The following is a 12,032-nucleotide window of genomic DNA, read 5'->3' on the forward strand; positions in this document are numbered from 1 at the left end:
AGAGATATCTAAATATATATTTAATTTTATCCCAACATATTTTAATAAAGAAAGAACTATCTTGTTAATAAATTTATAAAAATATTAACGCATAATTATATTTTATTAATAAATTTACAGAAAATATATTAATGTACCTGTTGCACTGAGATAAAGTACTTTTTGAACCAAATAATTTTTCATTATCCCCGTACCCTTGAAAAAGAATCTTTAAGCACATGGAGTGATCAAACAATAATGGGAGTATTTAATGGATGTGTTTTATTTATATAAACTTATTCTAACATCTTTTCTATGTGTGCAGATTAATGAATATGAATTTCACCTGCTAAGTGCTCAATTTATAAACCAAAACAAATTTTGTTTTTCTCATATCTTTCCTGTCAAATTCTCTCTACCAACAATCAACTGCTTCGAAAAGCTCCTAAGGAATTTCAGTTACATTTAATCATTTATATATACAGTAGCTACAATAAATTGATTCTGTGGCATTTCTGAAACAAGACAGTGTGAGACAATAGACAGCAATCATCACGCACATACATTCTTAATGAGACTGCAATGTTTAAGGATTTTTTATTTAATCCCCTATTACTGATAAACAAAGCTTAAAAATTTGAACATCTTAAGAAACATAAATGGAATTTCAAAAGAAAAAATACAAAATTTTATATGTACAGTCTTTGTCCAGTGTACAAATATAATGTCTTCTAATGTGTGCTAAACCCTGCCTCAGATGCCTGAATCTTTTTCACTATGCCTTTTTCTTCTTTTCCCTTTTTTCTCTCCTCCGAAAACAGAAATCTTCAACTCATCATGTCCAGCATGCACTAATAAAACTACAGACTAAAAATGTCAGCTCTGTGGCCAAGTTAAATTTCTACTATGTTCATCGACTACAGTCCAAGCTCCATCGTGTATCTCATTAAAAAGCTGGTCCCAACCCCAGCTAGAGTAACCCAAGAAGAACCAATAGTCCCTTACCGAGCGGTTTCCGGATTTTATCTCTCCAATTTCACGAATTGTTGCCAGTTGGTCAAGAAAAAGAACACCTGGTAGAACTTCTGGGTATAGATTTTCTGTAATTCCTTGAGTTAAAGCAACAAGAGGCATTCCATGATCTATAAGAGGGCCCCCAAAAGACAAAGGAGCCTCTTTGAGGAACTCTAATCCTTCTTCAAGTTCCTGGAAAGAGTCCCATCTTAGTAATTTGTTGAAAATCAGGCCTTGAAATCCACTACTTTTATCTGCCTTCACCATAATAATCTTGGAATTATCAAATGGGTGTACAGTGAGAAGTTTATCAGTTGCAGTAAGTATTGAACCCACTAGCACATAAGAGGGCGTCTTATGCAAGCCTTTCGAGATGTCAGATTTGATTTCATTACGTTCCCCAACTCTTTCAGGCACCACGTTTTTCAGTAGAATTTCATGGTATTTGTCCCTTGGAGGAGCTTCTTTGTGAATTTTAGTAGGTAATGAATCAAATATATTCCGATTCTCATCTCCTTTTCCAGTTGAGGTCCAAATATTTCCTACCAAAACTAGACAACCTTAAAACATTACTTCCACATAAAAAGAAAGCAAAGAATAACTCAAACTCCAACAGCTGAAAAATGCTAAAATAATAATCTTTAAATCCAAATAGATTTAAAGAGGGGAAAGAATAAAATTTAATAAGCAAATTATAGAGGTTATGGTGTTCCAAACCCTAGGTTCCCCTTATCAACCTAGACTTCATAATAACCTCTATTGCTAGAAACGGTCAAGGAACAGTATCATAAACAGACCCAGGAGGATCAACATAAAATTAGTATTACCATACGCTAACCCAAATTCTAAGTAACAACATCAACATCACAAGAAAAAAGGCTTCAAACTATGTTCCAAACAAATTCAAAATCTTTATGGAATTTATATGTAAATCTACACTTGGTTCAATTGAAGATAGGGAAAGACTTTTCCTAAATAATAAAAATTCACATCTTCTGGAATTCTATATGAACTTAGAATATCATTCCATATTATACATGGAATTTCTTATGAGGTCAAACCTTTTTGTTATCCTAATGTAATTTACGTCATCTCCTAGATGAATCAAGTCTAGATTTACAAATAAATGCCACAATATTTCTAGATTTGTTCGAAACATAGTTTGATGGATTTTTTTTTTTTTTGGAAGAAAAACTATGAAGATGTAGTTGAAAACTGATATGAATCTTTTTCAGGTAAACATAGGAACTGGATATCTCCAATTCATGAGGCATGAAACTGATCTTTCCTTCGACTTTTGGAATATCCATCTGAAAACAGCCAATTGGATGCAAGTTCTAGTTACAAGCTCAAAATAATTCTTTCTTCAAAGAGAACAAAATGTAGAGGTGTGCAGAATTGAATCGGATCGAAAAACCTGATTCAAAATGAACCAGTTAGGACAGACTGCTTCGACTAAACCGGTTATGTCCGTCAGTTCGGCTAAACCAATTTGGTGAGGTCGAAAATTGGTTAGTTTTCCGGCAAACTGAACCAACTGAATAACCAATTAAAATATATTTTCTTATACCTAAATAATAATTATGTAATATATATATATATCATACAAAAATCCCTAATTCCCATTTTCCCATTACCCCCCAACCCAATTCAGTCACCCTCAGGTCCCTCACTCGAGTAGTCAAGTCTCTACACACACTGACACACTCCTCATTCTTCACCAGCTGGCACAGAAGGCCCCTACCCTCACTCTCTCGGCTCTCGCCTCTTAGTCAAACCAGAATGCAGAAGGTCTCATGTCCTCTCCTTCTCGGCTCTCCCCAATCCCCACATTCCTCACCACCATGGGGCACGACAGCACCCTCACTACCTCTCAGCTTTGAGGCTCTCAGTCGAATGAAAAGCTCTCTCTGGCTCTCTCTCCACAACTCGAACCGAAAGCTCTCATCTCATCTGATCTCTCTCAAGTTTCAAGTCAACTCTCACAGTCCAAGATAATTCGTGAAATTGGGAAAAAACCATGATAAAAAGCACCACGTTGAATAGGTAAATACAGTTTCAATTAATCGGTTATGAACCGAACTGACTGAGATAATTTGGTCAGTTTGATTTCGCTTAAACATGTAAATCCGGTGGGTTCGGTTCGGTTATGTTCGGTTTTTGAATTATTTTTTTTATTTTTTATTTTTGAAATAAAAAGAGATATCACTTCCAAGGGAGTACCACTCAATATACAACAGTTACAGCTCAATCAAATGATCTAAAACCATCCACAAATCCTCAAGATCCTGAATATCATGTTCCAAGAATAAAGAACCAAAAAGATGAAACCATCTATCCTTGATGCTGTTAAAATCATTTTCTATCCCCCCAAAACTCTTAAATTTCTCTCTTTTCACACAACCCACATTAGAGATAATGGAATCAGCATTAAATAATCCAAAAACCGACCATTGAACTACCCCTAATCAAATCCTTGATTATACATGCATATGCAAGATAACATAACGGAGGCAAGAGTAAAGAAATGAAGTGTGTATTAGAGAGGAGCTCCAGTATCCTTCAATTAGTAATACATTAAAACATGCATTAGTTCTGCACCATTAGATGTTCCAATTTGAACATTCAGAAGGAGAAAAGACCCTTACCCTTCTCAGTTAAGAGCTTGCGAGAGTTGCTTCCATGATGAGCTAAAAAATTGATTATACCAGCTACGGATATATCTCCTTCATAAACGACAGCTTCTTTTTTCTCAGCAGGAAATAACATCAGAGCAGGATAAACTTCCCTCTGAAAGTCCAATACACCCAACAATATGATAGACCCATAAAATTTTGATTAAGAAAATATATAAACATTGGGCTTACGTGATTATCCGTAAAACCAAAAAAAAAAAAAAAGATAACTTAGAAAGTTTAGTTTGCAAAATAACCTCCCATTTCCACATTTATGGGAATTCCAGGTTGCCAGCAAGTAATTCCAACAGCAACAAAGTTAGAACTATGAAACAGCGGTTTGCCCTCACTCTATCAGAGATTTAGACACTTTAATGGAATCATTTATTTTTATCAGAGATATATCAAATTTCAATTCTATAATGAGCCCTATAATAGAATTCTTGAAAGATTGGAAACAGTGCAGAAAAAGCCTGTTGGTGCCTTGTTAATGTCATACTTCTTTCCTTTTAAGAAAATGACCAAGGAAGAAAGAGCCCTTTTAAAGGTCTCATATGAATATTAAGTTTTGGGATAGAGAGGTATTTCTCACTTCTCTTTGGGCTATGGCCCAGAGATTCTCAGTTTCTTTAAGGGGTTTTCTTGGTCTACACTTCAAAGGAATTGGGATGCTATTTGTTCTGATTCACCTCCTTGCTTGTGTTATTTTTTCTTGCTCCTGGTTTGAGGATAGCTCATCCTCCCGTAGCTTATATTTCCTTCTCTCTTCCTACTAATGCCTTTAACTAAAAAAAATTGTTTCCTTTTTTGTTGGAAGATAGCTTATCTTCCTATATCTTCTATTGCTCCTCTCTTTCTAATACCTCTCCTTGTTGTAAAATATTAAAAAACAAATAACAGTAATTCTTTCACGTCCAAAGAGTGGACAATAAATGACCAGCAAACTAGCAATCTCAAAGTTTGAGTACATCAATAGATACGCTTAAGTCCTGAAAGTTGAATACTCGAGATCCTTTTCTAAATTTATAGCAGAGTTATATTTTAACTCAACATAAATTTATGAATGACCTAAGATTATCTTCACCGCCATCCAAGATTAGTTTTAAGAAAAAAATTTAACTCACTAGTTTAACAAAGCAACCATATGCTACAAGATATTTCAAATTAATCACACACAACAAATCAAAAATAGACATTTTACTTCCTGTGAAAATGCCAGAAAAAGCATTATATAAGGAAAAATCAGATATGATTTAAACAAACCTGCTTAACTGATTTCAAGATCAAGCTGCAATCATTCAGTGTGCAATCCAGTAAGTAGATTGATGGAAATTTTGCATTAACGTTCGTCAAGTTATCTGTGACATTAAAAACAACTGTCAAAAAGATGTGAAACTATTCTACCACTACCATTCTTCATACTTATACTAACAGACAATTTTCAGAAAACAGAAATATATAAATCAATGCCACTAATGAACCGGCAATCCATTACTTACACCGGGTGACATTATGCAGCAGGCTCACTGAATTCCTTAATATACTTTATGGAGAAACACTCAACTCATTCAACTCAAAAGGACTATTTTCCAAAATTAGTAAGAAACTATAAACATGAATTTCCACTCTTCCATCTCATGTTTAGAGGTAAACTCTTATATTTTATTTGACAACAAAGCCCCTTTTGCACTTTTTCTAGGTAAGAAAACATTTTAATTACAAGAGAACCAAGAGGATGCAGCACGAGCACATCCTGCAAGTTATTTTTAAGGAAATATTTCTCTCTCTCTAAACAGCTTACTCCAAAAAAAAATTCTGTTAGTTATTTCTTGAAATCTCTGAGCATGAATCCTTCCTCCTTGGAGCAACTCATTCTTCTATAAACCAACTCTAGAAGAGTTGGGAAGTTCCTCCTCACCTCACTAAGACGTTGTGGGTTCATGGGCTGCCATAAGCAGCTTTCCATGTAGCAAAAGAGAAAAAAAATAATAAAATAAAATAAAACTTATGCTGCACGTATTCAGATCATTTTGAATGCTCTCTCCTTACTTATTTAAGTTATTCCAGCAGCTACCATCTCAGCCTCACTCATGCCATATCTGGTTGTCATTTCTTTCTGTATTTTCATACCCCATTCAGCAATTTTTTTCAATTGTACTCATTTTTTTAAATGAAAAGAAAAGCAATGTTAATATAGAGAAAATAGAGGAAGCACAAGTGAAGAGAGTAAGACATCCTCAAAAGCCTCAAAAGCAGAAAAAATTTAAATATAAAACTCTATCTCAAACCCACGTAAACATTCTTCCTTCCATTACACGTTCCTTAAAAAGCCCAAGACTTATTTTTCCATTAATACTATTTAGCTTCCAGGCAAATTCCAGTCTAAGACTAACTAAATTAGTTGACATATGAAACCCAGCAGATGAACAAGTATCTAAGCCTATCAGGTATTTAGGCCCAAACCACGGTTAGCTGACAATTTTAAGGCATATGCAAACAAAATCCATTTTAGTTTCAAAAGAAACCCAAAGAGGTATAAGAATCTGGAAACTTTCTAGCAACAACTATCTACTATAATCATGATTAACTGTTACGAGTAAACTTATCACTTCTTATCATGCAACATGAAAAAACCCAGTCCATGCACTTCTAGACTACTAAATAAATCAGCTATAAACCTACATTCTGAATATTGAAGAAGTAATTAGTTTCATAAGAGAATAAACAAAATTGAATAGGAATTTTCCATCAAAAAAACAAATCAAACTTTTTTCTATTTAAACGCATTACTATTATTTGATGAAGCCCCCAAAGGATGAGAAAGAAGGTAAGCAGGAAGTAGATAAAGTACCAAGAAATACATGGATGACATGTATGTGTATATATAACTATATCACAGAGAAAACAGAATCTAAAATTGCATCTTTGTCGGCTCAAGCACTCCTAAGCTAACATATAACAATTACTTCTATAATGTAAAAATGTTACATAAATTAACTACCTGCTAATAATGCAAAAGAATTGTCCATTTTGCACAGCAAGATAAATGAAATAAGGAACCAAATATGGCAAAAAGCAATGGCAAGATGACGGATAATTATTTTAACCACTTACCAGCATTGCCAACCGTACCTGCTAATAATGCAAAAGAATTGTCCATTTTGCACAGCAAGATAAATGAAATAAGGAACCAAATATGGCAAAAAGCAATGGCAAGATGACGGATAATTATTTTAACCACTTACCAGCATTGCCAACCGTGTTGCTGTTTGTAGATTCATTCTTCAACATTTTCATATATCCTTTTATGGCCCGATAGACTTCACGAACAACTAGTTCCATCCTCTGACAGAACCCACACCAACTAGTGCTGAAAAGAACCAAAACATCCTCATTCCAAGCATGGGACGCATTTTCAGAGTTGGATTGATTAAAACCGAGAACCAGCTTAGAGAAAGAACTAGTTGTAACCTGAGGAATGGAATTCACCTCATGAAAATCCGTATTAACAAATGGAGGAGGTATAGCCTCTCTAGAACTTTGAACAATGGTCTCCGAGCGTCGATATGGAAAAAGGCTTCCATTAAGATATGCATGAAGGAAGCCAGCCAATGAAGAACTGCTCAACATCATCTCTTTGGGGCAGACATAATGCTGCTCTGTAGTGGGATCAATTATAACCAATGATGGTGTCACTGATTGACCAGTTAGAGCTTTAAGTAACCGGTAGTTACCATCAGAAAAGAAAAAGGAACCCTCAAAGTTATGATGTCTTTCTTCTTCTGACTCTACATGTGAAGAACTATTTCCTTCTTTCTTCACATTTTCAGTGATAGCACCATCAAGCTGATCAGCTTCTATAGATATTAACTGTTCACTTGCATCAGCTTCTTTCTTCACATCTTCAGATCTACTCTCCTTCTCTGGTAAATATTCAGCATCTAGATCAACAGTTTTTGTTGCACGGGCTTCTTCAGAAGGGAACTGCGAGACTTGATTAGGTCGAACTTCTGTCGATAATGGCAATGTATCTGATATTTTGATGTCAATATCATCTGATAAAAGACGGAAACCGACCTCCTTGGCAAGCAAGCTTAATTTTGTTTCCTTCTTTCTTTGAAGAAGATTTTTTAATATCTCGTGCAAAGAACTACCTTGTAAATCTGAAGCAATATCTAAAGTCACATGTTTACCCTCATTAATGACCATGATAGACATCTCATCCTTTAATTTAATCATCCGAGCTTCAGGAGATAGGTTCAATCTAGGATGCTCAGATGGACTAGTTAAAACTTGATAAGCTTGCTTCAGGGATTTCTCAGATTGGTCATTCTTGTGCCGTGCTCTCTGATCAGGTATCTTAGAGCTTGCAGCTACTTCTCTAAAGAACTTAAGAACTTCCATACTCTTTCTTCTAATCTCTAATGATTCAGATGATCTATCCACAAATAAGATTACTGATGGCTTATTTGCAGGTAAAGCTGGATCAAGATCCTGATCATAACCTTCTAGCTACACACAAAATGAGAGAGCTGTTGACATTTTAATACAGAATAAAAGGCCACAAAAAACACACACTAATTTGCGAGGGAAAAAGAGACAACATAATGAGACAAGGGAGATATATAGACCATTGTGGTTGACAATCACCACAAAATGCACTAAATAAGGGTGATGAAAAAAAAGTTGCACCAGTTTTGGAAACAAAATTCCAAGGAAAGAGGTCAACGCCAATTTTTTTTTTCTGTCTTTTCTCTTCTTGACAGAGGGAATGCAACCTTCTCTTGGCTGTAATTCAGGCTCTTATGGTGGCACAACTAGTTATTACAGATCGCAATAGCTAAAAGGATCAAGACATAATCAATTGAACAACCAGAAAGCAGAAATCAATAATTCATTGACAAATACTACATGAAAAGAAGATCCGCAAAGTGAAATCAAATAATTATTTTTCCATCTTGGTATAATACCGTACATCAGATGCAGTGTGTTAAGCCCAAAAAGGAAAAGAATCAACAAATAGCCATCTGCAAACCAATACTATATGCAACACATATACATAGATTACACCATGCCCACATGCTATAGCATCTTACTGCCAGGGAGAAACAACAAGATAAGCATTAAGAACTACAGTCTATGCAAAATAAATCAAAGATCAACAATTATCTTGCATAAACAAATGAAAATTATTTCATTAAAATCATAAACAAATGATTCCATTAAATTCATAAGCAGACTTTAGAAAGAAGTTTAAGGTTATATGCAGTTAAATACCATGCCCTTTAATATTATCCAGTGAGTTATCAAGCATCATAATAAGTAACTATATAGACTATACACTTGGTAATCCTGACCATTTAAGTGTTCAAGATTCCCATTCAAAGTAAACTAGCAACTCAAATGATAAGGCTTTAACCTTATATCACTTCTAGGTACCAGAGAACAAACTCTGAAAAAACCCCAAACAGTCTCCAAAAAAAAGGAGATTTTTATGAGAAGAAAGAACAAGCTTACTTCTGCCACAATTGAATTATCCATCTGTAGAGCACCCTTAACTTCATCTGCCTCTTTGACAATCTTTGAACATGTTGGGCAGCCAGCAGAATGAAGCATTACTGACCATGAACCAGAATCACCTATACCAATAGATGAGAGCAACGATCTTTCCGTAATCAGACCAAATCTATTTCTCTCAGGAGGCAGCAAAAACTCCCTAGCAATGGCAATGAATTTGGAGAAGAATTGATCAAACTGCTGAAAATTTTCTAAAGTACAGGGCAAGGCAAGACCAAAGTTTACATCATCAGTGTCCCAAAATGTATCACTGTCATTAACTGAGCTGAACTCCATAAGCCAAGGAATCCCACCCATGCCATTTTCTGTGCCACACATCAGCTTTCCATGTTCCACTTCCTGTTTAGGAATACAAAGAGGAACTAAGGATGATATAACAGAAACAGAGCACTTAGTGCCAGACCAAATTAATCTCATACAGATATGCTGTTAGAAGCTACCAGCCACCTTCAGTTTACCCTTCCCTCTTGTCACTGTCAGTCTATCACTCTCTCCACTGAAGCTTCTACTGGAAAGATCCCCTGAAAAGCACAAATTCAACTTGAAGAGGCAACCACTGTTTTTATAACAGGCCTGCTACTACAGAGCAAGAAAAGGAAGGTTGAAAAAGAAAAAGGGGCTAATACCAAAGTTAAATGGATACTGCCTTACTAAAATGACACTTTGAATCAAAGCATTTCATATGATGTCTGGGAGGTATCTCAGTGGACTCATAAGAGACTACAAAAATATATAATTTCTACATGAATTAATATGTGATAGAAATTTTGATCGATATGGGGACAATTTGGTAACGTAACCATTTCAAAAATGTTATTTTGATCAACCTGGGAAGGATTTGGTATTCTAACGATTTCAAAAATGTTGTTATCTAAATAACTATATGCAGTCTCCAGAGTGGCTAAGCAATTAAAAGATAAGTTGAGAAAATAATCGTAGGCAATTATCACCTGGAAAAAAGAAAAGACAATTTTATATTCTTCCCCAGTGCTTATTTCAAACATATTCTTCCCCAGTTCCACTAAATAGGGAATAGTTCACCACTTAGCAACTGCCTTCAATGCTAAGCCACACAAGTCAGGTTTAATGGTAAAGAAGCTTCTTTTCTACAACTAGAGATCACTAGTTGAGGATTTTCCATATTTTTCTCAAAAGCAATACCATTAAGAATTGGATTGATTTGTAGCTCTGTTGGATCCTTTTTGCTTGGGAGATTTGTAAATTCTCCGCCTCATCTATATATGTCTTTTCTTCTAAAAAAAGGGCTTAATGGTAACAAAACCAAGTTTTTTCTCAAATGAGGAAGAAATATTACAATAAAAAGTAGGATAAACTGAAAAGGAAACGAGGAAGTTCGCAGATGTTACCAAGAATGACTAACTCACCTTGCATGCCAAAATCATACTCAGTCACGTTCTTCTTCACCTTCGCCAGCAGTCTAGGAGTCCATCCACAAAGCTCCAGAAGAATTAAAGCCCGATCTGTTGATTCAACGAATGTCTCCAAGTCCTCTTGGGAATTCAAGCGTTTGAGAGGAAGTTCTTCAGGCGAAACTGACAAATAAGGATAAACAGAAAACAATATACTCTGTGCTCGAAGTTTTCCTTGATACTTATAAGATACAGAATGGTGATAGTATAAGAGTGTTATTCCCTCTGTAGCACCAATCGCATTCGCCAGCATCTTCTCTAAATTTCTGTACATAACCATTAACTTGAGAGACCGAAACTCCTCTCCCCTTTCAGTAGCCAACTGAACTATTTCCATCATTAGGGATCGAGACTCACCACACCCTGTCAATCAAAGCCCAAATAAGACTTATATTAACTGTTTCTCCTATATTACATATCAGGGACAAAGAGAATCCCGTGAAACTTAGATTGGGGAGAGAGAATACGAACAGGGAACCGTGACCAGAAGGAGGATGTGGGGGTGTAGTCGGATCTGAGAGGAGAAGTTTTGCTTTGTCAGAATCTGCCATTCTCCGTCGCTGTTTGATTGACAACCAACAGTGGATGAGAAGATAACGATGGCTAAAGCCAACGGCAAGAGCAACTTCATCATCATCGTCCTCTTCGATTCACGCTTGTCTGGAAGGAAGTCGGAAGTAAAAGAATCTGTATGAACTATTTAGACTTTCTTTTTCTAAATGAGAAAGGCTTAATTTTATTTTTGTGAGCAACATTTTACACATAAATAAACTTTTTTTATATAATTTATTTTTAAATTCCTAATTACTTTATTAAAAGATTATAAAATCTTTTATAAAATTATAAATAGTGACTTCATGTTATTTTACATTAAACTAAAATAATATCCTCCAAATTCCATCAATTTTGCTAACAATTTGAATTACTTGCTTTAATTATGTGAAAAATTTTACATGAGATTTATTTTTTTATTATCTTAATTTGTTCAAGCGGGGGTGGACAAAGCTGAAGCAAGAATATCGACTTAAGTAATACAAATATTAATGAGAATATAATATTCTGAAAACTAAGGGTCCCTCAGGATTCGTCTAGTGCATTATCTATTAAGTAATTTTTCAATAAGTGGGCGTGCTCAAGATTTGTGTGTAAGTTAACAGAGAATAAATTTTACAAGTCACCATAAACGTTTCAACAATCATAGAGAATAAGTACTTTCACCATCACATATATATTGAGAGAAAAATAATTGTGTGTACCAACAATTATAATTAATACTTAGAAAATTTATTTAATTACTATCCATAATGAATAATTATCATTTATGAAAAGATCACGTCATTGTATCAGTAATTCACTA

General features: G+C 34.9%; 1 protein-coding gene across 2 annotated transcripts; it reads right to left on the reverse strand.

The window, feature by feature from the left end:
• Positions 1 to 562: 562 nt before the first annotated feature.
• LOC110813639 (uncharacterized) lies at positions 563 to 11,413 on the reverse strand. 2 transcript variants are annotated; one of them, XM_088222298.1, is made up of 8 exons: positions 11,147 to 11,413; positions 10,631 to 11,038; positions 9,693 to 9,766; positions 9,186 to 9,584; positions 6,914 to 8,180; positions 4,932 to 5,026; positions 3,642 to 3,783; positions 563 to 1,535 (listed from the first exon to the last, which is right to left on the reverse strand). In XM_088222298.1, the coding sequence occupies exons 1-8, from the start codon at positions 11,310 to 11,312 to the stop codon at positions 856 to 858; spliced, it is 3,231 nt and encodes a 1,076-aa protein (XP_088078424.1). In that variant the 5' UTR covers positions 11,313 to 11,413; the 3' UTR covers positions 563 to 855. The 2 variants fall into 2 exon arrangements, with proteins under 2 accessions (XP_088078424.1, XP_088078423.1); XM_088222297.1 differs by having other exon boundaries at positions 563 to 1,544; positions 11,147 to 11,412.
• Positions 11,414 to 12,032: the final 619 nt, after the last annotated feature.

Source organism: Carica papaya, chromosome 6 (assembly GCF_054855325.1).
Source record: "Carica papaya isolate Zhongbai chromosome 6, ASM5485532v1, whole genome shotgun sequence".
NCBI lineage: Eukaryota > Viridiplantae > Streptophyta > Magnoliopsida > Brassicales > Caricaceae > Carica > Carica papaya.